The 27,994-nt window shown below is 44.0% G+C and overlaps 1 protein-coding gene across 2 annotated transcripts in view; it reads right to left on the bottom strand.

Moving 5' to 3' along the window:
- The window catches only part of LOC144503838 (N-acetyllactosaminide beta-1,6-N-acetylglucosaminyl-transferase-like), a 69,902-nt gene extending 59,027 nt beyond the window's left edge, over window positions 1–10,875 (bottom strand). Inside the window, exons 1-2 of one of the 2 annotated variants that reach the window (XM_078228777.1) lie at window positions 8,962–10,875; window positions 10–99 (exon numbers count right to left, since the gene is read on the bottom strand). In XM_078228777.1, coding sequence (XP_078084903.1) covers window positions 10–99; window positions 8,962–9,919 — 1,048 coding nt within the window. In that variant the 5' untranslated portion in view covers window positions 9,920–10,875. The remainder of the gene's footprint in view (window positions 1–9; window positions 100–8,961) is intronic. The other variant, XM_078228786.1, reaches the window with a different exon arrangement.
- Between the last annotated feature and the right edge of the window lie 17,119 nt (window positions 10,876–27,994).

The raw sequence follows: 27,994 nt of genomic DNA, 5'->3' as shown, positions 1-27,994 counted from the left end.
ACAAATTACCGTGGCAAACATCATGGTTTTTTTGATCACTCCATTTTATGGCACGCAAGTTCCCTTCCCAGGCTGCCGATGGCATTGAACCAGGTACACCTGAAGGATGGATATGTAGCATTAATACTGATAACTGCAACTACAAAATACTGAAAACCAATCTGTGTGTTTAAAAAGAACCTTACATTACAAACTGTTATCAATAATACAATGGAACTGCTAAATTCCTTGGTTAAAATTTCCATTTGGATTAATGATAAGCATTGGAAATTTCCAATTAGCCTATAATTGTGCAATGTTGATAGATTAATTGGAAATTAATCTTCCAAATGTCTCTCAAGGAATGGTTCTGAGCCATAGAACTCCAGGGTGAAGACTTGCGGGCCAGATTTTGCAGATCATGGCGAGGCAAGGATACTTGCTGTTGGTTTTGAAGGAAGCTGTCCACAATGATCTAACAATCTCAGGGGGAGGGAGGGGGTGTGTTTCCCCTCTCCTGATGGCAAATTAGTTCTGGCAGCAGATTGAGGGGTTCTCTTTGCAATCAGTCGCTATAATGCCACGAGCAGCAAATCATATTAATGTACTCATACATAGAAAATCATTCAAAATCACTGAAACCCTTTGCTTTTAATCTAAATTTTTAATTAGCTGATTTTAACTTGTGTTACACAGAAAATAGGAGGAAGAGGCCATTTGGCCTCTTCAGCCTGCATTGGCATTCTATCAGATCATGTCTGACCCAATTGTCACCTCAGCTCCACCACTCTGTCCGCCATCCATAATCATCGGCTCCATCAACTCCCTTGTAGATCAAAAACCCAACTCAGCCTTGAATATATTCAATGACCCAGCCTCCTCCTGCTCTCTTGTGGCAAGAATTCCAAACATCGATGACCTTCTGAGAGAAGGAATTCCTTCTCCAAAGATAAATAAACTTGCAAAATGAAAAATATATTTTTTTTAAATGCAGATTTTTTAATTTTGGAGAATTTTGACCTTTTAAAAATAAATTCTTTCAGATCCAGTAAGGGCAGTTTAGCAGTAACTAAGTAGTCGGTACACCTTTACATACCTAGTTAAACCTCATTCAAAATGGTGCAACCCTTTCAAGGGTTTTTAAAGGAGTCGAATAGCGGAAGGTTTCATCAAATTTAATTGCAATCTGTGGAAACCGCTCAGGAACACCTTAAAGGTGCAGCATAAATTCACTGACAGCAACTTCTGGATTTCCGCGTTATTCTGTGCACACCCAAAGTTGCTGCCAGTTTTAGCATTGTAACGGCAGTTTTGGCATCATTACCACAGCAAAATCCAAGCCTCATCATTAAAGCCTTCCTAAATCATTGGATGAAAGAAAACATGGTGTCAAAGCTTTTCATCTTGCATTCAATCAGGAAAATTCACAAGAATACCAAATGTAAAAAGGAAACAACAATTTATACTTCCTTGTATTAGCTTAGCAGTTAACTGTCAGTCATCAGTTAACTGATGCATTCTCAATGGTGATGCCTCTGCCCGAGTCCACTTCCCAACCAATCAGCACTCTTCTCATGAAGTATAAATTGTTGTTCCTTTCACATTCGGTATTCTTGCAAATTGTCCTGATGAGTGCAGTGCAAGACCAAAAGCTTCAACATTTTTTTTCAGCAATACTTAAGCCTCTACGAATTCCATAAAGTATTAGTTCGAATATGATTCCTCATACTGTATATTTGTAGCAGCATGCAAAAGTACAGTAACAAGTCCCAGATTTAAAAAGGGTCATCAGAGCACATTAATCTAAAGTCTCCATGACATTTGTGATGGGTGCTCTATTAATATCAAAAAAGTATGAACAGACGTTGTTGGCCCCCCCCCGCCCCCGAGTAGAGGAGGAGGATATTTTAAATATCTCGCTGCTTGAGATGTGAAACTGGTGGAGAAACCCTGTGCTATTGGTGTTCAAATTCACAAGAAAACCAACTGATATTCATTTTTTTGGAAAGATCCCAGTGTGTACATTAAGGGACCGTAACATTTTTCTAGCTTGGTAAGATTATGGTCCCCCTGCAATACAGTGATCTGTTTATTTTATACTTGGGAGCTTTCTGGTAAAAAAAAAAGATTCACAATGAAGCAAGAGGTAAACTGGAACTGCCGAATACATCGGAGAAAAGGAAGCATTGCCCATAATAAAAATATATATCCAGGCAGAATGAGGGTTCAGCAGCAGTTTAAACTGCACAAGGGTAGGAATTGACTGGATGTTAGGTAGTTCTCTTTCCCCAGAGAGTAGTAATTATCATGAATACTGGGCACATTGTAAGATCCTGTGAGGTTGCTGTGAAAACTGCAATGAATCTATTTATTCTGCAAATCTTCATATGAAGACTTCCTAATCGATGAAACACATTCTAAGCTTCACCCACAGCTTGTGGGCCAAATCACCTTTCAGTAACCACGTTGATTTTTAATTACCACTCAAAATCAATAGATTCAGAAGCAAATGACTCTGAAGCACAGCTAGGAATGCAAGGTAAAATAAATCGGCAACTTTAAATTTTCACAGCCTCAGACATCCCAAAACACTTTGAAAAAGGACTTAATCGGCTGTGAAGTGTCATCTTTAGAAACATAGGAAATTACAGTGTGGAAAGGTCACTGGGCTCATGATGTCCATGCTACTGAAAAAGGGAGCTACTGAGCCTAACCCCAATTGCAAGTTATTTGTCAAGGTCACCACACGTCAAGTGATTTCAATGCAATGTGGGTTTAACAATGAGAGTTTCTGCCTCTACCACCCTTTCGGAGTGCAAATTCCACACATCATTCTTTGGGTGAAAATATTTCTCTGCAACGCCTCTCTTCTGGTAATTACTGTAAATCTATTGCTCCAGGTTATTCATCTCTTTGCTAAGGGTGTATGTTCTTCCTATCTACTCTATGCCCCTCAATTTTGTACACCCCAATTAAATTTCCCCTCAGTTCTCTGTTCCAAAGGAAACAACCCTAGTCTGTCCAAGTGTTTCATGCCAAAATCCTCGATTCCTGGCAACATCTTTGCAAACTTCCTCTATGCGCACTTTAGTGAGATTATATATTTTCTATAATGCAATGACCAGGACTGTACACACTACTCTAGCTGTGGCTTAACTATAGTGCCATGAACATAGATACCTTCTAGACATGTGGTATTCCTAATACTACTGTTCCTGCTGCATCCTATCCACTCTTAGTGCTTTTTACAGTTCTAGCATAATCACCTTGCTCATACTATGCCTCAGTTAGGCAAGAAAAGTATCCTGTGTCTTAACAAACTTATTTACTCGTCTTGCTAACTTTGAGAATCTGTAGACATAAGAACTAGGAGCAAGAGTAGGCCATCTGGCCCCTCGAGCCTGCTCCGCCATTCAATAAGATCATGGCTGATCTTTTTGTGGACTCAGCTCCACTCACCCGCCTGCTCACCGTAATCCTTAATTCCTTTACTGTTCAAAAATTTATCTATTCTTGCCTTAAAAACATTCAACGAGGTAGCCTCAACTGGGCAGGGAATTCCACAGATTCACAACCCTTTGTGTGAAGAAGTTCCTCCTCAACTCAGTCCTAAATCTTCTGTCTTGAAACCTTTTGCTCTCCAACCTTTCCTTGGTTATTCTCCTGCTGTTTGTGTATTCATAAAACTTTTGGGTTTTCCATGCTTTTTTAAAAAAAACATCATTTCTTTGCTTTCTTAATTTTCTTTTTCAAAATTTCACCCCTGCACTTAGTACACTTGAGCTTTCTGCTCTTGGTTCCTTATCAAAGAATTGCCACATCCTGTGCTGTATGCTGTTGATATTGGTGGGGTTCTATGTTTGGATGTCAACAGCACCCCCCCCATTCCCTTTTTTCTTTGTGGGAACATATTTGTTTTAAATCCTCTTGATATCCTCCTTGAATGTCTCCCATTGCTTGAACACTGACTTGTAAAGTTGGGAAATGCAGAAGCCAATTTGCACAAAGTTCATGGTAAGTTCACTAGGCCGACTTCTGGGATGAAGGCATTGTCCAATGAGGAAATGTTGGACAGTTTGGGCTTATATTCTTTGGCTTTTAGAATGAGACATCATTCTGAGGGGATCTGACAGGTAGATCCTGAGAGGATAGTTCTACTCTTTGGGGAATCTGGAACTAGCGGGCACAGTTTAAAAATAAAATGGTTTCCCATTTAAGATAGAGGAGGAGGGGAAATTGCTTCTCTCAGAAGTTCATTCATCTTTAGAATTCTCTTTCCCAAAGAGCAATGTAAGCCAGTTCATTGAATATATTCAAAGCTGAGTTTGGCAGATTTTTGATCAAGGGGAGAGTTAAGGGTTATGGGCAGCTGCGGCAAGGAAAGGAATAAAGTGAAGTAAATAAGGCCACAATTAGATCAGCAATGACATTAGTGAAGGGCAGAGGCGGCATGTTGGGCCAAATGGCTTACACCTGCTCCTATTTCTTAGGATCTTATGACAAATTTGTCATGCAAGTAGTGGTTAGGATCTGGAAATGCGCTGCCAGAGGGTGTGGTGGAACAGATTAAATTATGACTTTCAAAGGGGAATTGGATAATTGTCAAGAACAGATGAGGACTGAGGAAAAGGCAGGGAGGTGGGACTAGCTGAGTTGCTCTCTCAGACAACCAGCATGTACATGGGCTGAATGGCTTCTTTATATGCTGTAACCATTCTATGATCCTATAACATGTTAATCTCAGAGACAGAGGGCAACATGATCCAAACTAAACGGTCTCCTTCTGTTCTATAATTCCGGTGGTTCCCAAGGTATCCCCATTTCAGCTTAGACAGGAAAAGTCAGAAATCTGAGTACTACACTTATAGAAAATCTGTACAAGAGAATATAGTATGTAACGAAGATCACAATGTGCATTGTCAGATAGTGCCTAATTATAATCAACATGGTGCAGAATATCATTTTTGTATAACAAAGCAAACCATTTTACCTTACTGAAAGTGGTGAGGGATCAACAACCATAAAGACAATGCAATATTGAAATCAAGCAACTGTTGCTTACCTTTGACTCATTGCTCTAGATTGAGATTACTTTTAAAGATTATTCAGCATATATCCAGTAACTGGCAAGTTATTCCAATTCCAGTTACTAATTTGAAAGCTTAATCCTAAGGGCCCTTGGCCCTTGTGATTTATGAAAGCAACGAGCTCATTGCCAAATCTTTCATTCCACCCACTCAATTATTTATATACCATGAAGGTGAAGAATGTTAAAGTTTATTTATTAGTGTCACAAGTAGGCTTACATTAACACTGCAATTGAGTTACTGTGAAAATCCCCAAGTCACCACACTCCTGCGCCTGCTTGAGTACACTGAGGGAGATATTTAGCATGGCCATTGCGCCTAACCAGCACGTCTTTTGGACTGTGGGAGGAAACCGGAGCACCCGGGAGGAAACCCACGCAGACACGGGGAAATCATCCGCACAGACAGTGACCCAAGCCGGGAATCGAACCCGGGTGTCTCTGGCGCTGAGGCAGCGGTGCTAACTACTATGCCACCCCGTTGGTGTTTGGAGTAGAGCTTTTCTAATTTCAAGCACACGGCTTCTGTACCAAGCACTGCCAGAAGCAGAACAGAAACTGCCAGAAATCTACTATCATTATTTAATTTACCCAACTTGTTTCATGGCTAGCCTTACACTACTGCACCAAGGTGACCTTTCTACCCCTACCTTTCTACCCCCACCAGCCATGATGATCTTTTGAGTAAAAGAGGTGTTGAAGTTTGTACCATAGGCCCATGCTCACTCACTCAAAACCAGGATTAAACGGCACCGATCCATTTTGTACTGCACTGCACGCATAACAGAAAGAGTAAAGAATGAATTGCATGCATTTATATAGCACTTTTCATAACTTCAGGATATCCAAAAAGTGCTTTAACAGCCAATAAAGTACTTTTGGAACTGTACTATTGTAATATAGAAAATGTGGCAGTCAATATGCACACAGCTTCCACAAGCAACTGTATATAGACCAGATCATCGTTTGTAAGCTAATGATGGTGGAGAGATAGATTTTGTCTCTTTGTTAAAATAGTGCCATGGGATCTTAGGCCCACCTGCGAGTGAGTGCCATATGGGATCTCAGTTTAAGATTCATCCAAAAAATGAGATCTTTGACAGTGCCGCACACCCTCACTACATCATGTGCTCAAATCTCTGGAGTGGGGCTTGGATCCACGCATCTGAGTAGCTGCAGACACTCAACATTCAGGCCTAAATTTGAATCTACTTCGCAAAAAGTGTCAAATAAAAGCAAAATTATGCAGATATTGGAAATCTGAAATAAAAACAGAAATGAACAAAGGGAGAACAAAGAAAATTACAGCACAGGAACAGGCCATTCGGCCCTCCAAGCCTGCACCGACCATGCTGCCCGACTGAACTAAAACCCCCTACCCTTCCGGGGACCATATCCCTCCATTCCCATCTTATTCATGTATTTGTCAAGACGCCCCTTAAAAGTCACTATTGTATCTGCTTCCACTATTCCCCCCGGCAGCAAGTTCCAGGCACCCAACACCCTCTGTGTAAAAAATGCTTGATAAACTCAGCAAGTCTGGCAGCATCAGTAGAGACAGGAACTGAGTTAACGTTTCAAGTCCGTATGACTTTTCTTCAGAACTGAAGAGGGGTAGAAATGTGGTGGATTATATAGTTGGAAAGGGGATGGGGCAGAATAGAAGGTCAGGGATAGGTCAGAGCTAAGGAGAGATTAACAAAGTTGTCATGGACACAAAACAAAGGGAGTGTTGACAGTAGCATTAAGGACTAAAGAAGTGCTAATAGTGGCATAAGATGAGAGAGCAGAATGTGCTAACAGGAGAACAAAGGTCTGTGCTCAGTGAAAGTAAAACTGAAGAACAAGTGACAGATGGTCTTGTGGGGGGAGGGAAATATGGTGTTAGCATTGGTACAAACCAAGGAAACAAAAACAGAGGGGTCAAGATGGAGAGGAAAGTTCACAGTCTAAAGTTGTTGAAGTCAATGTTGAGTTCAAAATGCTGTAACACACCCTCACCCCTTCCCCTCCCTCACAGAGTCATGACAAGGTCCCTCATGTGCTCACTTTTCAACCCACCAGCCTCTGCATAGAAGGATCATCCTCTTCCATGTCCACCAGCTCCAGCATGGTGCCATCACTAAACACATCTTCCGCTTACCCTCCTGTCAGCATACCACAGGCTCCCTCCCTGACACCCTGGTCCACTCCTCCATCACCCAATGCTTCATCCCCTTCCCATACAGTTGCAGAATGTGCAATACCTGCCCCTTTACCTCTTCATTGTTCAAGGTCCAAAACAGCTTGCATCTCTTTCAATGCTCTACTATATGCACTGCTCCCATTGCAGTCTCCTCTATACTGGGGAGACTAAACGCAGACTGGGTGACTGCTTTGCAACATACCTTACTCAGTCCACAAGCATGACCCAACCTCCTGTTGCTTGCCATTTCAACTCAGCATCTTGCTCTCATGCCCACATGTCCATCCTTGGCCTGCTGCGATGTTCCAGTGATGCCCAATGCAAACTAGATGAACAACACATCTTCTGATCAGGCAAGTTACAGCCTTCTGGACTCAACATTGAGTTTAATAACTTTAGACTGTGAACTTTCCCCTCCATCTTGACCTCTGTTTATTGTTTCCTTGGTTTGTCCCAATGCTGCCCATTTTAATTTGTCCCCATGTTAATTTAATTTAGTTTATTTGGTTGGCCAAAAAGATTGGTTTGTCCTAATGCCATCGACTCTCCCTCCCCCACACTTGTTCTTCAGTTTTGCTTTCACTGAGCACTGACTTTTGTTCTCCTATTAACACAATCTGATATTTTACTTGTACGCCACTACCAGCAACTCTTTAATCATTAATACTACCATGTTTCCATGACATCTTTGTCAGTTGCTCCTTAGCTCCTACTTATCCACAACCTTCTATTCTGCACCCACCCTCCCATTTAATCTATCACATTTCTATCTCTTTTCAGCTCTGAAGTCACATGGACTCAATGTTAACTGTTTCTCTCCCTACAGATGCTGCCAGGCCTGCGGAGTTTTTCCAGCATTTTCTGTTTTTATCCCAAACAATATGAAAGCTGGAATCTAAAGGCACAGTGCCATTCTTGATGGGAATCGCAGGATGCAGAAGAGGCCCTTTGGTTCATCGAGTTTGCACTGACACGCAAGAAACAGCTGGTCGGAATTTTACAACCTCGCTTGGGTGAGACTCGTAAAATCCTGCCCAAGGCCAACGGAGAATTTCATTGTGAGCCTTGCCTGCCCCGATTTGGGGGCGGGAAAGGGGTAAAATTCCAGCCCTGAACTCCTACCATTTGCTTGCACTTGGCCCATAGTCTTGAATGTCATGATGTGCAGGTGCTATCCAGGTACTTTTTAAAAGGATGTGAGGCAACTCTCCTTTACCACCCTCCCAAGGCAGCACATTGCAGATCGTCACCACCCTCTGGGTAAAAGAGTTTTGCCTCACATCCCCCCTAAGCCTTTTGCCTCTCACCTTGAACTTGTGTCCCCTTGTGACTGACCCTTCATCTAAGGGGAATAGCTGCTCCCAGGGCAGCAGAGTGACACAGTGGTTAGCATTACTGCCTCACAGCGCCAGGGACCGGGGTTCGATTCCAGCCTCGGGTGACTGTGTGGAGTTTGCATGTTCTCCCCATGTCTGCATGGATTTCCTCCGGGTGCTCCGGTTTCCTCCCACAGTCCAAAGATGTGTGTGGGTTAGGTTGATTGGCTATGCTAAATTGACCATTAGTGTCAGGGGGACTACAGGATTACAGGGATAGGACCTGGGTGGGATTGTTGTTGGTACAGGCTCCATGGGTAAAATGACCTCCTTCTGCATTGTTAGGATTCTATCCACCCTGTCCATACCCCTCCTCATGCTGATGTTGCACCTACCTGGTATCCTGTTGAGTGTTACCCAGTAGTGTTCATCAGGACTGTATGCGTCTTTAGACCAGTTTAACAAATCCAAAGCTCGCTGGTCTTTCAAAATAAATTCAACGAAATCGATAGTCAGGGCATAGTAAGCCGAGCCAAAATAAATGGTCAGGTTGTGGGGAGGGGGCGACTTCTGCTGTTTAGTCCTGACCATATAGGACTTCCTCGCGGACAGAACCTGCTTGTACACGAACCTGGTGCGGCCTTTGGCATGTTCGGGGGGCAGGATGCCGGGGGTAATGTTCTTGCCTTTGAAGGTTTTGAGGTGGCGAATGATTTCCAGGTTGGTTTTGAGCGGGTAGTCCTGGCCGCACAGGTTGAGGACGTATTTCCAGTTGGTCCTGAGCCTGACGAGGTCAGTCAGGCAGTTGATGTCCGCCTGCAGGCGGGAGATCCCGCCATAGATGATGGGCTCCATCCTGGAGGCGAGGAAGACGTTGCCGAAGCAGCTCTGCAGCCGCTGGAGTTTGGTGTGGAAGTGGCCCGGCGACTTCTCGTCCACGTGGATGCAGTAGAGGTTATGCGGTCGGTAAATGGCCTTGAAGAGGCTCTCGAAGGTGTCAAACTCCTTGTGCACGGTGATGATGAAGGCCAGCGGGAAGCTCTTCTCCTCGGCGGTGAGCGGGCTCCGGGCACAGTGAAGCAGCGCCCGCAGTCCGCTGCAGTACTCCGAGCCCCCCGGCTGGAGGGAAGCTGCCGGCGGCTCCCGTTTCCACAGGAACACCCTCTTCCCCTGGAAGAAGGAGTCGCACACAGCCTCCCAGCCGGGTGCCTCTCCCCGCGGGAGTGACCTGCCGGGATTCTTCAATTTATCCCACCTCCCATCCGACTGAATCCGATAAAACCAGTAGCAGCTCACCACCACGAACAGCAGCAGCGTGACGAACCCGAGCTGAATCCTCTGCCTCGCCTCCATCCCTCCAAATAAAAGACCCTCTTTCTCTCTCCCTCTTAGCTGCTGCCTAATAGACCCAGGCAGCGATGGATGGCGAAGGAGCCCCCCCTGTGCTCCTGTCCCTGCATTTGGACGGAGCTGGGCTGGGGAAGGAGAAGCTCCAGTGAACCACACCACGCGGAGTGCCTCCCAGCACAGAGGATGTGAACAGGGCTCTCTCTCTCTGCTCTACACTTTTAACACTTTCCACCCGGGAACCTTCCATTGTAACTATCATTTAACCCCCTGGCTACTTCCAAAGCTATTTTATCCTCTACAAGCAGACGAGGATAATGGGATCACCACGATGTGTGTGCATAAGTGACGGATTCATATGTTCATATTCAGGAGCAAATTTTAAGAAACATTGGTTTCTATTTAGGGAATCAGACCTTGGATAGTTAATTTCACACATTCCGACAAAACCCACCCACCCCAAGTATCAGCCTACAGACTTTACTCCCTGAACAGGTGGTGATCTTATAGAAGGGGAAATGGTAACTTTAAAAAAATACTGTTCAATAAGTCAAGACATTGTTTGTATGCGGGGCTTGTAACTTTGGCGACGGGATGAAAACTGGTTGTTATGGCTGATGTGATTTAGTAGTAGCAGAATGTTTTATATACTGAATTTAGATTTGGAAACATAGTAACCACAGCATAAAACAAAAACTCAAATTGGGAGCGGCCAAAAGTAACATGCATTGTTCGTGGAAGAGTCTCTTTTGTTCGCCTCCTGGTAGCCACATGATTGAAAGATAATGGAGTTAACTAATTATCGTAATTAATCGCCACCTCTAATTAATCCAGCACGATAATAATTGGAAGAAAACTGCAACAGATCCAGGGGTGCTTTTTTTCTCCTAAGCATGCCACACTTTTCACATCTCCAATTACTCACTTACTGATATGTATCCTATCTGAAATAAATCTTTCTCATTTGCATTTGAATGAATCAATACTAACCCTGGGGAAACTGATCACTAAAATATTGTTTTTGCAGCTTGGCTTTGAATTTACCCATCTGGTTCAACAGTTCTGGGCTTGTTATGGTGTACTTTGTAAATTAAACAGAAAAAGTTGGAAGTAATGAACAGGGTCAGGCAGGATCTGTGGAGAGAAAAGCAGAGTTAATGGCTACAATTTTACTGCCCCACCTGCCGCGGAAATCAGAGCTGAACATGGCACATGGAAAGGTCAGTTGACCTCGGGCAGGATTTCGGGACGAGCGAGGACGTAAAATCCATATATTTCAGGTCTGTGACTTTTCATCAGTATTTCCAGCATTTTCTGTTTTTATTTTGGATTTCCAACATCCGCAGTATCATCTATGTTATCCTGTCCTTTTTAAATCTTAAAACAGAAATAATTCCACCTCTTAATCTCTGTTTTTCAGTGAGAACGTGCCCCCATTTACACAATCGCTCCTTATAATCCAATTTCTCCATCTCAGCACCAGTGACCCAGGTTCAATTCTCAGCTTAGTTCACTGTCTGCACGTTCTCCTCATGAGTGCATGGGTTTCCGCCCACAGCCCAAATGATGTGCTGGTTAGGTGCATTGACCATGTTAAATTCTCCCTCAGTGTACCTGAACAGGTGCCAGAGTGTGGCGACTAGGGGATTTTCCCAGTAACTTCATTGTAGTGTTAATGTAAGCCTACTTGTAACCGTAATAAATAAACTAATCTCAAGTGTTCTTGTTGCTTGCATCCATACACTTTTTAAAGCTGCAATTCCTTTCCGGACTGTGACAATCTATGAAGAAAATGAATCATGGAGTTCCTATACACAGTGTTTTCAGTACTTTGAACAAGTGAATGAAATTGCAAACATATTGCTCATACCAGTTTCTCTCAGTACAACAGGAAGTAAAATCTACAATTTGCTCCAGAACTTGGTTCACCCAGCAAAGGCAGGAACCAAAACTTACCTTGACTTAACAAAGATCCTTGAAGAGGTCAAAACAGCAACAAGCATGTCACAGATGTGCCAAATGAGCCATTCAGCGAGTAAATGCTGGAGCAAAGACAGTTAATGCAAGAATTGTGGCAAAATGATTCACATTGCAAAAACTTATTCGGTTAGACCAGCTTCGCCTGAGAAGAATATTCAGAAGAAGAATATGAGTACCTTCAAGATGAAGAACAAGTTGCATTCTACAAGAATTAACAACATGGAAGAAAATAATTATGACTGTGAGGAAGAAAATGTCCAGAAATATGATGAAGAGTTCCAACGAAAAGTCTTATCCATACAAAGTAAATCACATTGATTCTGGCTGATGCCAAAGTTAGATAGACAAAGTATTAGGTTGGAGGCTAATACTGGTGCTGCTGTATCTTTAATTCCTGAGATTAGATATCAACAAAAGCTAAAGCATCTTCCTTTAAAACCAGCTGATGTGATTTTAAGGGGATGCATGGAAGGTGCCATTAAAAGGCTACATTGTAGTCAACATAGAGTTGAGTCGGCAAATGGTGGAGACGGCTCTCCATGTGGTCCATGGTAATTTTCCAGCTCTATTTGGGAGATCGTGATTGGAGAAGACAAAGCATAACAAGAGTGCTATCAACAGTTTGGTCAATGCCAAAACAGACCTACAGCACCTTCTCGATAAATACACGAGTATATTCAAAGAGGCACTTGGCTCAATGAAGGGAGTTCAAGTGAAACTCAAGATTAAGCCTACTAGTCAACCAAAAAGTCTCCCACAGCAAGAGCGGTGCCATATGCAATTCGTCCCAAGGTCGAAAAAGAATTTGTGCAACTTGTTAACATTTGCATTACAATGAGTGACTGGGCTACCCCCATTGTACCCGTCATGAAACCAGATAGTTCAGTTCATATTTGTAGTGATTTTAAAACAACCATAAATCCAGTGTTGTATGCTGATCAATATCCACTTCCTTTAATTTAAGATTTGTTTGCTGGGTTATCAGGTGGGCAGAAATTCAGCAAAATCGATCTTTCACAAGCATATCTGCAGGTGAATGTAGCCACTAAATGTAAACCATTGCTTACCATTGTTACTGATAACCTTCAGCCTTTTTCATTATAAAAGATTGCCTTTGGAATAATATTTGCACCAGCCCTATTCCAAAGTTCGATGCATCAGGTTTTAAGTGATCTTTCTGGTGTGCAATGTTCTTAGTACAGGGTCCAGTGAACAAGAGCACTAGAATAATTTAGAAGCAACGTTGGAACATCTTCAAATACATGGTCTATGTACCAAGAAAGAAAAGTGTAACTTTTTTTGGACAACAGTCCAGTATTTGGGTCACATTCTTGATAGCAAAGGCCTACATAAAGCACCTAAAAAAAAAATGGACACTTTTAGAAGCACCATGTACAACAAATGATGCAATTGAGATCCTTTCCAGGATTAGTAAATTATTATAGCAAATTTGTTCCTAACTTAGATACATTATTAAAGCCATTGCATAATTTATTATGTGTGAAACAGTCATGGACTGGACAACAGAATGTGAAAAAGCATACGAGGATGTCAAAGATGCTTTGCAGAAGCCTGAAGTATTAATTCATTTTAATCTGAAGCTACCATTACTACTTCCTTGCAATCCTTCATCTTATGGAGTAGGGGCAGAAGACTCACATATTATGCCTTCGGGAGAAGAACGACCAGTAGCTTTTGCTTCACAAAACTCTGACTCATGCTGAATCTAATATGCTCAGTTAGAAAAATTAGCATTGGGTATAATTTTTGGCATACAAATGTTTCATCGTTATTTATATGGTCATCACTTCACATTATTGACTGATCATCAACTCTTTACTATTTTTGAGCCGCATAAAGGAATACCATCATTAGTTGCTAGTTGAATGCAAAGAAAGTCATAGATCTTATCTGCAGATTCATACTTTATATTGTATCATCAATCAGAGTGCTATGCTAATGCTGATGCATTATCATGCTTACCTTTACCTATTATAATCTTCTTTGTCTTTTGCTGGTAGGTCATTTGCCTGTGGCAGCTTCTCAAATTCAGAGACATACCAGAGATAATCCCAAGATGGGGAAGGTGATGGATATGGTATCGAAAGGAATGATAGCTGGAACACATCATCCGCATCCTTATTTGAAACCATATGTGTTAAGAAAACTTGGGTTGACCGTCCAAGTTGGGTGTCTATTGTGGGGAACCCAAGTGGTCATTTCTCCTAGTCAGCATGAAAGAACAACTACATGAAGAACATCCTGATATAGTCCGGTTGAAGGAATTAGCATATAATCTTTGATGGCCGGGTCTGGTTACTCAGATTTAAGAAGAAGTGCAACAGTGTCAATACTGTTCACAAATAAGAAATACACCACCGTTGTCTCCTTTACATCCTTGGGAGTGGTCCAAAATGTCATGGCAATAATTTCATGTAGATTTTGCTGGTCCATTTGAGTGTTACATGTTCTTAGTCATAATTGATGCCCACTTAAAGTGGGCAGAAGTTATCATGCGATCTGTTACATCTGAATAAATTGACAAAAGTTTTTTAAAGATTTGGTAATCCAGAACAGATTGTTAGCGATAATGGTTCACAGTTTACTTCTCAAGAGTTTGAGGATTTTCTCAAAGTAAATGGTATTCAGCATATAAAATTCGTGCCTTATCATCCATCAACCAATGGATTAGCTAAAAGATTCATATAATCCTTGAAACATTCTTTAAAAGCTTCAAGACAGCAAGATTCATTATGTTGTGTGAATAGTTTTTTGGCATCTTATTGTTGTGGGAAATCACCACTCGGAGTCAGACTTAAAGATTCAACATGCAGTTTATTGAACAAAGCTTTGGGAGAAGCACTGGGCACTCCTCAGTGCTCGCAGTTAACTTCTCCCAAAGCTTTGTTCAATAAACTGCATGTTGAATCTTTAAGTCTGACTCCGAGTGGTGATTTCCCACAACAAATTGGCATAGTCGGCAGGATCTCACTGCTGGTGAGTTGGATCAGTTGTCCTTAATCAGCGAACTGGGGTAGAGATCATTGAATCTGTGGGAGTCAGACTGAGTCAACAATGCAGTTTAAACTGGGTAAAAATTAGAGGAATTTATGGTATAGAAATAAGTATTGATTGTTACTGGTATAGAAAGAAGTATTGACTGTTACTTGTGCTAATCGACTAAAGGACAAGGATGCGCCTGTCTCGAATGCACAGCCTTAGACCGGTTGTTAAGAGGGGAAATCCCCCACATGAATGTCAGGACCCTGAAGTGGGCGTAGAGGCACAAGGGCACTTACGATCGTGAAGCACAAGTGATAGAGTTCATTTAACATCAAACTCTGTGGTGGCGAACAAACACATAGTTTGCCACCTGTTTGCATGAAAGTTTGTGTAGTTGTGTACTTGTCTGTCATGTTGTAAAGCGGTGCGGAAAAGGAGCTGATCACTCTGACCTAGAGCCAGACTCCGGCTCCGGGGCGGCACGGTAGCACAGTGGTTAGCACTGCTGCTTCACTGCTCCAGGGACCTGGGTTCGATTCCCGGCTTGGGTCACTGTCTGTGTGGAGTTTGCACATTCTCCTCGTGTCTGCGTGGGTTTCCTCCAGGTGCTCCTGTTTCCTCCCATAGTCCAAAGATGTGCGGGTTAGGTTGATTGGCCATGCTAAAAACTTGCCCCTTAGTGTCCTGGGATGCGTAGATTAGAGGGATTAGCGGGTAAAATATGTAGGGATATGAGGGTAGGGCCTGGGTGGGATTGTGGTTGGTGCAGACTCGATGGGCCGAATGGCCTCTTTCTGTACTGCAGGGTTTCTATGTTTCCGGTGGAGAGGAAACACGTTGCTGAGAAGTTACTTGTGGCCGTGAGTATAAATAGAAACCCCAACGAAGGGGCATAGAAGCCTGCAAGATGGCAGGGAAGGAAACTAAGTGGGGAATTCCGGGTTCCCTTATTGATAAATATATGACAGACAGACACTTGTTGATTAGGGAGATGCAAAAGGATGGCTGGGATGTTTCTCAGACCTTAGAACAACAGAGAAGGTGGACAGCCGGGCAGAAGAAAGACAAAACAAAGAAGGCAGGAGTACTATTAGTACATCAATTAGCTGGACTAATTGGACAAGTAGTGGCTTCCACTAAGAAGTGGAACGAAGACAAGGATAAAATTAAGGAACTAGAATCTAGGGTAAGGGAATTAGAGAAAAGGAATCAATTATTAGAACAAAACCAATGGGGTCCTTTGCCCCCTTACGAGACAACACAACAGGGAGCGACAGCCCCTCCAGAAGAAGGAATAGCGCCAGAACAAACTTGGTGCCAGTAACCTGAGGGGGGATGGTCGCCGTGCCAACAGCACATTATAAACTATCCACACCGGGCGAGAGACAACAGATATTGGCCTCCCTGGGTAAACTACAAGTCAAAAGCGCAAATGCGAAATTTTGGGCAGAATGAGATACGGTCTGGGTAGGACACCAACTGCACTTAAGGGATATACACCAACTAGTTAGGGCCGCATGCCCAGCAGACAACTGGAGGCAGGTAGCCGGAGGGGCCAATGTCCAAGCCGCAAATGACTTCCAGGGTGGGCACTGGACGCATGCGGTAGCCCTAACGGCAGAGGTGGATGCCCAACAGGCACCCTTCGCCCGGTTTAAAATGGAAGTACAGAGAGCTTTAGGAAATGCCCCTACCAATTGGAGTAAAATCACAATGACCAAACAACAGAAGGGAGAAGGAGCCCCGGAGTCTGGGGAACGCTTGTTCCAGGTATACCAGGAATCCTCGGGGCAGGTGAACCCCGCTCGTGGGAATCGAGCCTTTATTCAAGCTTTCATGGATGGGCTCTCCAGTGCCCACCAAACCATCTTAAAAATGGGAGTGATCATGTCCCAGGATTATGACGAACTAGTGGAATGGGCTAGTGGCGTACACGGAGTGGGGGAGGAAAAGTCTCAGACAAAAATAAAACAGGAGAGAGTAGGTGCCTACGGGGGCGGGACTAAGCCCAAACGGACCTGTCACAATTCTGGCCAACAGGGGCACTTTGCAAAGGAGTGCCGGGTCCCAAGGAAAGGAAATAAATCTGGAAACAGTGGGGGACGTTGTAATTATTGTAATAAGAATGGGCACACAGAGGCAACATGTTGGCATTAAACATGGGAAACCTCAACCCCGATCCGTGTCCACAGCAGAACTGGAGGAACTAAGGAACCCCCGAGATCAGCAAGACTGATGGACTGCAGCCCCCATTGATAAGGGTAAGAAGGAGGGAAGGATCTATGTGTCTGCACTGGTAGGGGGCAGGCAATGTGAGATGCTGGTGGACACAGGAGCATCCATATCTGTCACCGACCTTCCCTTACCCACTACAAGTAGGATGACTTATCTAACAGGGATAGGAGGGAACAAAACACCCGCCTAACAGAGCGAGACCACGTCAGTAGAAATAAATAATTTGTATATACCTATGAGATTCTATGTATGTAAAAATAATGAAGGCACAATAATGGGAAATGATTTAATGAAAGAGTATGAGATTTTGATTGACTGCGGAAAGGGAGAATTAATCTGGCCAAAACAGGACGGCCGGAAAACTGGAATAGGAAAACTTACAAGTCACCTCGAGACCATCAAGGTGGCCACAGCCGCCACCAGAGATTGGCGACTAGAAACAAAGGGGTTTGGAGCCATCTGTGCCTCCGTCCCCGGAGTATGGGCCGAAACAAAATTAGACACTGGCTTAACTAAAACTGACCCGATAAAGGTGCCTGGACCGGAGCATAAGCCCCACCGACAGTACCCGATGAAACCGGAAGCAAAGGCAGCAGTAGTAGAAATAGTTAAAGAGCTAATGGAGAAAGGAATCCTGAGGGAAACTACGAGGGCCACTAACTCCCCAACCTGGCCAGTGAGCAAGCCCGACGCAAGCTACAGACTCACAATAGATTACACTGCCCTCAATAAAGTCATGCCCAAATTACACCCCATTGTAGCAAGCCCCTCGACAATCCTGAATGGATTGTCACCGGAGCATAAAATCTTCACTGTATTAGATATAGCCAATGGATTCTGGTCCCTACTCTTGGACCCTAAATCCCAAGAAAAATTTGCATTTACAGTGGGAGATAAACAGTACACTTGGACTCGCCTACCGCAGCGATTCCACAATAGCCCCGCCATCTTCCATCGAGTAATGAGTGACATCCTGAAAAGGGTAGAACTACCAAAGGATAGCACGATTCTACAATACATGGATGATATATTAATAGCCTCAGAATCCAAGTCAGGACATCAGGAAGCACTATATCGAGTGTTGAATAAACTAAAAACCGCAGGGTTTAAGGTGAGCCCCAAAAAGGCGCAAATTGGAGAAGCACAAATCCTGTACCTAGGACACTTAATATCGCAAGGACTTAAAGAAATGCCAACTGACCGAAAGAAGGCAGTACAACAAATGCCACGGCCAGTCACCGTAAGAGGAGTCAGGAAGGTGCTGGGACTGTTTAATTATAGCTGAGGTTTTATCCTGGAATTTGCAAATTTGGCAGAGCCTATACAGAGGCTAGTTAAAGGGGGAAAGCCAACTTTAGACTCCATAGAATGGGGACCTGAGCAAGAAGAGGCCTACAATAAGTTAAAGGCAGAACTGATATCAGCCCTTGGACTGGGACTACCAGATTCCAATAAAGATTTCCACATACACTGTAACAATGAAGGGGAGTTCTACTCTGCAGTAGTAACGCAAGATCATGGTGATAAACGGAGGCCCATAAGTTACTATTCAACAGCAGAAGGGCCGGTAGTAACCGGACTGCCAAGGTGCATAGCTGCCTTAGATTGCGTCGCCTGGGCAGTAAAGGTTAGTGAACCGACAGTAATGACAGGAACCATAATCCTCCACACCAAAGAAATGCTAAATACAGGAAAGTTAAGGTCCGTCGCGAATATAAGAAGGGCCAAATGGGAAGCCGATCTCCTACCTCCCAGCAAATCAGTTATAATAGTAAGAGACACAGGAGATAACCCAGCAGAAGGAATTTTGGATACAGGAGAACCACATAACTGTGGGGACGTAGATACAGAAGAAGGTAAAATAAAGGATGTACCTTCAGCAACAGCTGAAGAGACCCTTTTTGTAGATGGCTCATGTAATTACGTGGAGGGCTCACCCCGGACAGGGTGGGCAGTAGTAAATGACAGATTGGAAACAGTAAAGTCAGGAAGGGTTGACGGAGGTTTATCCGTGCAGGTGGCGGAACTAGTGGCACTCACAAAGGCACTAGAATTGTCAGAAGGAAAGACGGTAAATATATATACTGATAGTAGGTACGCATTCTGAGTAATACATGATTATATGACAGCATGGGGTAGGAGGGGGTTTGTAACCACGGGAGGAACTCCTATTAAACACCAACAAAGGATCAAGGCATTACTAAAGGCCAGCGAAAAACCCTGAGAAGCGGCAGTAATAAAAATTAAAGCACATCAGAGGGAACCAGAAAGGGACAAACCCGACTGGCTAAAATACAAAGGGAACCAAGCCACAGACAGAGCAGTGCAACTAGCGTTAGAACAAGAAGCAGTTGGCGAGCTGCCAATAGCAGTTATGAATCAGTCAGAGGACAAAATAGATATTCGGGACTTACACAAAGATACCTCGAAAGAGGAAAAGGGTAAATGGGAAGCACAAGGAGCGAGCAGAGGGACTGATAATGTTTGGAGACGCAATGACAAGGTAATGGCACCGGAATGTATACAAAACACCCTCTTGGAACTACACCATGGACTCTCACATGCGGGAAGAGAGGCCATGGCAACTAGTATAGGAAAAGAATGGTGGTGGAAAGGAATGGGAAGGGACATAGCCCGACATTGTCACCGATGCGTGACATGCGCGCAATACAACCCCGGTTGACCCATAAAAATTAAGATGGGACACCAGCCCCGACCAAAGGGAGCCTGGGAACATCTGCAAATAGATTTCACAGGGCCACTACCACAATCCCATGGCAAAACTTATTGTCTGGTTATTATAGACCAGTTGGCAAGTTGGGTGGAGGCATTCCCCACCAGAAATTGTACTGCCACCACAGTGGCTAGAATATTGGCAGAAGAGGTCATCGCTAGATGGGGAGTACCCCTGCAAATTGATTCGGATCAGGGGACGCACTTCACTGGGAAAGTGGTAAAAACAGTGTGCCAACTTATGGGCATAAAGTAGAAATTCCACATTCCTTACCACCCACAGAGTTCTGGAATGGTAGAACGTATGAACCGAACTCTTAAGAATGCCCTGGCCAAGGCTATGCAAGCGTCAGGAAAAATGTGGACAGAGGTATTACCTGTTATACTAATGAAGTTAAGAGCCGTGACAAACCGTACAACCGGATTAACCCCTTATGAACTGATGACAGGAAGGGCGATGCAATTACCAGAAAACATAACAGGTGGGGCCGATGTAGGCCCACTAAAAGACAAAATTAAACGATATGTTTTGGAACTAAGCGCCCAACTAAAAGGGATGCGTAAATTAGTAAAGGATAATCAGGAAGAAAGAGACGCACACAGAGAGCTTGAAATGCTCCCTGACGTCCCAACGGCAGGAAGTCGCGTCATGGTAAAAACATTACCCGAAAAACCAGGATTTGCACCAAAATGGAATGGGCCATATGAGGTCATAATCAGTGGAGATAATCCTGTGCCTGTCTGGACATAAGGGGGAAAGGTGTATGGAAACATTGGACCCAGCTGAAATTGTATAAACTAATGAGTAACGTGCGATTCACGATTAATCAATAAAGTAACCAGAATGCTTTCCCTGCAACAGGTAGAGACTACAAGCAAGTTCAATTAAAACATTCGGGTTGACGATATAGCCTTTGGGAAGTTGTTAATATAGAGTAATAAGATAATTTTGTTTATTGTATCTGCCTTAATATTTATCTGCCGCGAGCGTGTCTAAGATAGCGTATATAATTGCGTCGCTCTATGTTGTCACGGTTGTAAAGGTGACAGGATTAGAAGATAACCTATTTTATAAGACCCATGTACATTTACACGGCAATCGAGCCGTGTGTTACCCACTTGCCCAATCAGTAGAGGCCCTGTTCGTGGCCACACCTGGGTGGACCCCCCATGACTTGTATACAGCAGATACCTCGGACGCACCCTGTAAAGGACAAACAGGCAAATATAGGAGGGGTATACAGGGAAGATGTGTGGAACTAATAAACTCAGATAGAACACAGTCCTCTAATTGCACGGGGCTCCAGGGGTTGAACGGAATGAAATGCTCAGATCCATTAAGGTACCTGCTTTGCTTCTCAGGCCAAGGGTGGGGATGTGCGTTTGCCCTGGTCCCCAAGAATGCTTCCTGTGTACAGCCACAGTGTGCACGCCGCATTGTCAAGTGAACAGTTTATTTGTACCTGTAACGAGCAAAGATGCCTGAACGTGACCGCAGGGAGGCAATTCATTTGTGGTCAGTGTAATGGGACTCATGTCAGCTCAGCCACATGGACATACCCGTTTGATACTTACCAATTGTTAGGAGCGGGTGAAAGTCCAGTCAACCGGGGAACTGGCGGTATCTGGAGTTCACACAGACCAATAACCAGAAGGTTAAATGTTTCCGAGCCAAGAAGGGGTTTGTGTTCCTTCTCAACAGCACCTACACAATAGCAACACCAACCCTCCCGGTCCTCTTTGCAGTCGGAACAATAGGACCACTCACGGTTCCATGCCCTCAAAAAGGGCATATCCGGAGAAAGATAGTGACCCGAGCAAAGCAAAGGCTTGCATAGCCTTGGCCAGGGCATTCTTAAGGGTTCGGTTCATACGTTCTACCATTCCAGAACTCTGCGGGTGGTAAGGAATGTGGAATTTCTGCTTTATGCCCATAAGTTGGCACACTGTTCTTACCACTTTCCCAGTGAAGTGCGTCCCCTGATCCGAATCAATTTGCAGGAATTCTGTGCTGATTGGAAGGATCCGGGATCGTCACGCGGCTACGGGTTCGTTGGGGCCCTGTCTCTGTGGCTGTACACAGGAAACATTCTTGGGGACCAGGGCAAACGCACATCCCCACCCTTGGCCTGAGAAGCAAAGCAGGTACCTTAATGGATCTGAGCATTTCATTCCGTTCAACCCCTGGAGCCCCGTGCAATTAGAGGACTGTGTTCTATCTGAGTTTATTAGTTCCACACATCTTCCCTGTATACCCCTCCTATATTTGCCTGTTTGTCCTTTACAGGGTGCGTCCGAGGTATCTGCTGTATACAAGTCATGGGGGGTCCACCCAGGTGTGGCCACGAACAGGGCCTCTACTGATTGGGCAAGCGGGTAACACACGGCTCGATTGCCGTGTAAATGTACATGGGTCTTATAAAATAGGTTATCTTCTAATCCTGTCACCTTTACAACCGTGACAACAAGCAACGCAATTATATACGCTATCTTAGACAGGAGTAATTAGTGCCGCGAATAGAAACGATCTTATCTGTGGATTAACCATTCTGGGAAACAGCACAGCAAAGGGACTGGATGCTGTTAACCGAGAACTGGCTGAATGAAGAATATACACGCAGCAGATCCGCTATGCTGTAGATTATCAGTTAGCTCAGCAGGGAGGAGTATGCACAATAATAGGAGACAAATGTATAACACATGTTACAGATGAATCCTACAACATCACCCAAGCCATTAATGACATAAGAAAGCAGCTCGATTACTTTAGACAAGGCCCCAAAAAGGGGAATAGCTGGCTCGAATGGTTATTGGGGGGACCTTGCGGGTCTTATTTAATACATGGATTGGTTATTCTTGGTGTAATAATAATTGCTTGATGCTTGATTATCGGATGTTTTAATATTTGCTGTAAAGTAATGATGGCTCGGATTGTGCCATGAGCCAGCATCATCACCGAAGAAGAACATCTAATGGGAACACCTGAAGATGGAAACGACGCCGAGAAGGACGAGATGGAAGATTACCTGTAAACGTGTAACCTGTGAGTTACGGATACAGGAACTTTGCTATTGTTGGTCAATCTGATTATTAGTGTATAATCAACGACCAAAAGGGGAAATTGTTGGAGTAAAAGTGAGACACTGCCAGATGGAATCCCGAAATTAGAAGATACCTGGTACAAAATGGGCTCTGTGGAAAGACATTAAAATGTGCTGATTTAGGCATAGACATTGCACAACGAACTAACCTTTGAGCTCCATCCTGTTAATGTATAAATAAACTGCATGTTAGGCCAAAAGACCAGACTTTGAGGTCCATGTGGTCAAGTTTAGCTTAAGAAAAAGAGGAACTGAAACAATGAGTCATGGGCTTTTGTTAACGGTTGTTTTTGAAGGAATGTGATTGGAAGCTAATTGTTGCTAGAGGAGCCCAATTGGTTAATATAGGTAACCCCCCAAAGCTGCTGACACAATAACTGCTGGTGTCTGTATGATTAAAATGTATAAAAACAGGCTAGCCGCCACGCCAAATCGAGAAGTTGACTGCGAGCACTGAGGAGTGCCCAGTGCTTCTCCCAAAGTTTTGTTCAATAATCTGCATGTTGAATCTTTAAGTCTGACTCCGAGCAGTGATTTCCCACAACATTATAGAAACACTATTCATGGGACTACCCAAAGTTCATCTGCTTTACTACTCTTAAGGAGAAAGTTGAGAACTATGTTTGATTTGTTATTACCACCAGAAACCTAAGAGATAGTAGAGTGTTAACAACAATCTCAAGTTGCTAGGTGAGAGGTGAAGGCAAAACAACACTCATTTCTACAAGGAGATCGAGTGTTGGTGAGTAATTATGCCAAGAGTGAGAAAGGAGTACCAGTCTGTTTTAGCCAAAACAGGTCCAATTTCTTACACAGTTTAAACCAAAGATGAACTAATTTGGTGATGCCATGCTGACCGATTGTTGTCATCTCAGAATGATCCTCTCTGGAAGTACCACCTTCTTTAGTCCCTAGTGTTGTGAGTACTATTATGGAAGACTTGATTGAATCTGAGTTGCCTGATGATTGTATCTATGCTACTATATCACGTGAGAATGATGCAGAATTATCTCCATGAAAAGAAGTGTCTACTGAAGTTCCAACTCATACTCCTAGGGTCAAAGATAACCAAATTTCAGAATGTCATATACAACTGAAGAAGAATAGACGTCCTCCTGATCAACTTTCTTGTTGATTGTGTAAAAAGCTTAATGATGCATAGTTCTGTGGCCAAAGTATTATTGATCCTATGTATAACATCGTTGTAATTTGTTTCATGACCATAGAAGTAAATGGGGAGGGGTGTTATATATTTAAGTCATTGCAGTTTTCTTTAAGAGCTGATCACATGATTTGATGGTGATGCCATTAGGATGTTTGCAGAAGCTGCTGTTTTACTTTCAGTTTGTATGAGCAAGACCTCCTGGAATAAGTCTGCTGTTAGTTTGAATCTACGTGTGCAAACCACATCTTTTCTTTTTGCGTAAAACCCACAACTCCTAACATAGTTAGGGTATTACAATCAGCTTCCCCAGGCAAGCCTGGATAATGGCGGCGGGGGGGGCAATGTGAATGCTCTTCCATTGCTCCCCTCCCATCAAGAAGGCCAATCTGGAAAAAACCCTCCCACACAGGACTTCAATGCAAATTTCACCTGAACAAATGAATGGAAATCATTGGATGTGACAAACAAGTACCTGGTCTCAAATCCAACCCAACACTGTCTGGTTTCAACCTTCCAAGGAAAGAATGGTCCATCCTCCAAAGGTTCAGCAGCAGCCACACCCCTGCTTAGTCAGCCTTCACAGATGGGGCACTAGTGCCAGCCCCCTATGTCCCTGTGGAAGAGAGCAAATAATGCACCACATCATAGAAGAATATCCAATCCACAGACTCAGCGGAGGCCTTTCCACACTCAACACAACAGGACCAGAAGAAACTGCTTGGTAGGGACTTTGAATTTGCTAAATGAATAAATGTCCTTCCAAATTTTAAAGGAAAATACAGTTTTTGAAATAAAAACAGAAAATGTCAGATGAACTCAGCAGGTCTGGCAACATCTGGAGAGAGAAGCAAAGTTAACGTTTTGAGTCCATATGACCCAGATACAAAACAATTCTTGAAGATATGGTTTTCCAACAAAAGTATACAGAAGGATGCCAAAAAGCTATCTGAAGTGAGCATGAGGCAAACAGAGCATTTAGAGGAGGAATGATAAGCGACAGCATGACTCAGTTCCCTCACCATAGCAGGTTGTATAACCATTTCTCAATATGGACTTAGGACATAATATAGGCTGACAATGCAGGATACAGTGAGAACTGATCCTACTCTGTTTAGAGTGTACGCATAAAGTAAATATGATCGAGTCTACCTGTGAGTTAATTCCAGTCCATAAATCACAGATAGAGGGCAACACAATTATCAAAGACTGTAGAATATTATGACACACTTTTTGGAAGTCCTTAAGTTAAATTTGAGGATATTTTTGAGTATTTTGAAATTTGATTGAATTTTTTGAGGAGGTAACTAAGTGTGTTAGAACATAGAACATAGAAAGCCACAGCACAAACAGGCCCTTCGGCCCACAAGTTGCGCTGATCATATCCCTACCTCTAGGCCTATCTATAGCCCTCAATCCCATTAAATCCCATGTACTCATCCAGAAGTCTCTTAAAAGACCCCAACGAGTTTGCCTCCACCACCACCGACGTCAGCCGATTCCACTTACCCACCACCCTCTGAGTGAAAAACTTACCCCTGACATCTCCTCTGTACCTACCCCCCAGCACCTTAAACCTGTGTCCTCTCGTAGCAACCATTTCAGCCCTTGGAAATAGCCTCTGAGAGTCTACCCTATCCAGACCTCTCAACATCTTGTAAACCTCTATCAGGTCACCTCTCATCCTTCGTCTCTCCAGGGAGAAGAGACCAAGCTCCCTCAACCTATCCTCATAAGGCATGCCCCCCAATCCAGGCAACATCCTTGTAAATCTCCTCTGCACCCTTTCAATGGCTTCAACATCTTTCCTGTAATGAGGTGACCAGAACTGCGCGCAGTACTCCAAGTGGGGTCTAACCAGGGTCCTATAAAGCTGCAGCATTATCTCCCGACTCCTAAACTCAATCCCTCGATTAATGAAGGCTAGTACGCCGTACGCCTTCTTGACCGCATCCTCCACCTGCGAGGCCGATTTAAGAGTCCTATGGACCCGGACCCCAAGGTCCTTCTGATCCTCTACACTGCTAAGAATGGTACCCTTCATATTATACTGCTGCTTCATCCCATTGGATCTGCCAAAATGGATCACTACACACTTATCCGGGTTGAAGTCCATCTGCCACTTCTCCGCCCAGTCTTGCATTCTATCTATGTCTCGCTGCAACTTCTGACATCCCTCCAAACTATCCACAACACCACCTACCTTGGTGTCGTCAGCAAACTTACCAACCCATCCCTCCACTTCCTCATCCAGGTCATTTATGAAAATGACAAACAGCAAGGGTCCCAGAACAGATCCCTGGGGCACTCCACTGGTCACTGACCTCCATGCAGAGAAAGACCCCTCCACAGCCACTCTCTGCCTTCTGCAGGCAAGCCAGTTCTGGATCCACAAGGCAACAGCCCCTTGGATCCCATGCCCTCTCACTTTCTCAAGAAGTCTTGCATGGGGGACCTTATCGAACGCCTTGCTGAAGTCCATATAGACCACATCCACCGCTCTTCCTTCGTCAATGTGTTTGGTCACATTTTCAAAGAACTCAACCAGGCTCGTAAGGCACGACCTGCCCTTGACAAAGCCGTGCTGACTACTTTTGATCATACTAAACTTCTCTAGATGATCATAAATCCTGTCTCTCAGGATCCTCTCCATCAACTTACCAACCACTGAGGTTAGACTCACCGGTCGGTAATTTCCCGGGCTGTCCCTGTTCCCTTTCTTGAATATAGGGAACACATCTGCAATCCTCCAATCCTCCGGAACCTCTCCCGTCTCCATCGACGGTGCAAAGATCATCGCCAAAGGCTCCGCAATCTCCTCCCTCGCCTCCCACAGTAACCTGGGGTACATCCCATCCGGTCCCGGCGACTTACCAACCTTGATGCCATTCAATAGTTCCAACACATCCTCTTTCTTTATGTCCACATGCTCGATCCTTTCTGTCCACCGCAAACCAGCAGTACAACCACCCAGATCCCTTTCCACCGTGAATACCGAGGTAAAGTATTCATTAAGCACCTCCGCCATTTCTAACGGTTCCGCACAAACTTTTCCCCCTTCACCTTTTAAGGGTCCTATGCCTTCACATCTCATCCTTTTACTCTTGACATATTTGTAGAAAGCCTTGGGATTCTCCTTAATCTTACCCGCCAAGGTCTTCTCATGACCCCTTCTCGCTCTCCTAATTTCCTTCTTAAGATCCTTCCTACATCCCGTATACTCCTCTAAATCCTTAACACCTCCTAGCTCTCTGAACCTTCTGTACGCCTCTCTTTTCTTATTCACCAGGCTCATCACAACCTTCGTGCACCACGGTTCCCGTACCCTACCAACACCCCCCTGTCTCATCGGAACGTTGTCATGCAGAGCTCCAGACAAACATTCCTTGAAAATCCTCCACTTTCCTTCGGTACTTTTCCCCAAGAATGCCTCCTTCCAATTTACCCGTCTAATTTCCTCCCTGATGACACTGTATTTCCCTTTACTCCAGAGAAACACTTTCCTAGCCTGCCTGATCCTATCTCTTTCCAATGCTATCGTGAAGGAGATAGAATTAAGATCGCTATCCCCAAGATGCTCACCCACCGAGAGATCCTCCACCTGTCCAGGTTCATTAGCCAGCACCAGATCAAGTACAGCCTCTCCTCTAGTAGGCTTATCCACATACTGTGTCAGGAAACTCTCCTGGACACACCTAACAAACTCCTCTCCATCCAAACCCCTAGCCCTAGGGATATTCCAATCTATGTTTGGGAAATTAAAATCTCCCATCACGACAACTCTGTTATTCCTACATCTCTCCAGGATCTGTTTCCCCATCTGCTCCTCAACATCTCTGTTACTATTGGGCGGCCTATAGAAAACAC

This window comes from Mustelus asterias, chromosome 2 (genome assembly GCF_964213995.1).
Source record: "Mustelus asterias chromosome 2, sMusAst1.hap1.1, whole genome shotgun sequence".
Lineage (NCBI taxonomy): Eukaryota > Metazoa > Chordata > Chondrichthyes > Carcharhiniformes > Triakidae > Mustelus > Mustelus asterias.
Note: the sequence above shows the minus strand (reverse complement) of the source record. Positions and strands in the feature narration are given on the sequence as shown.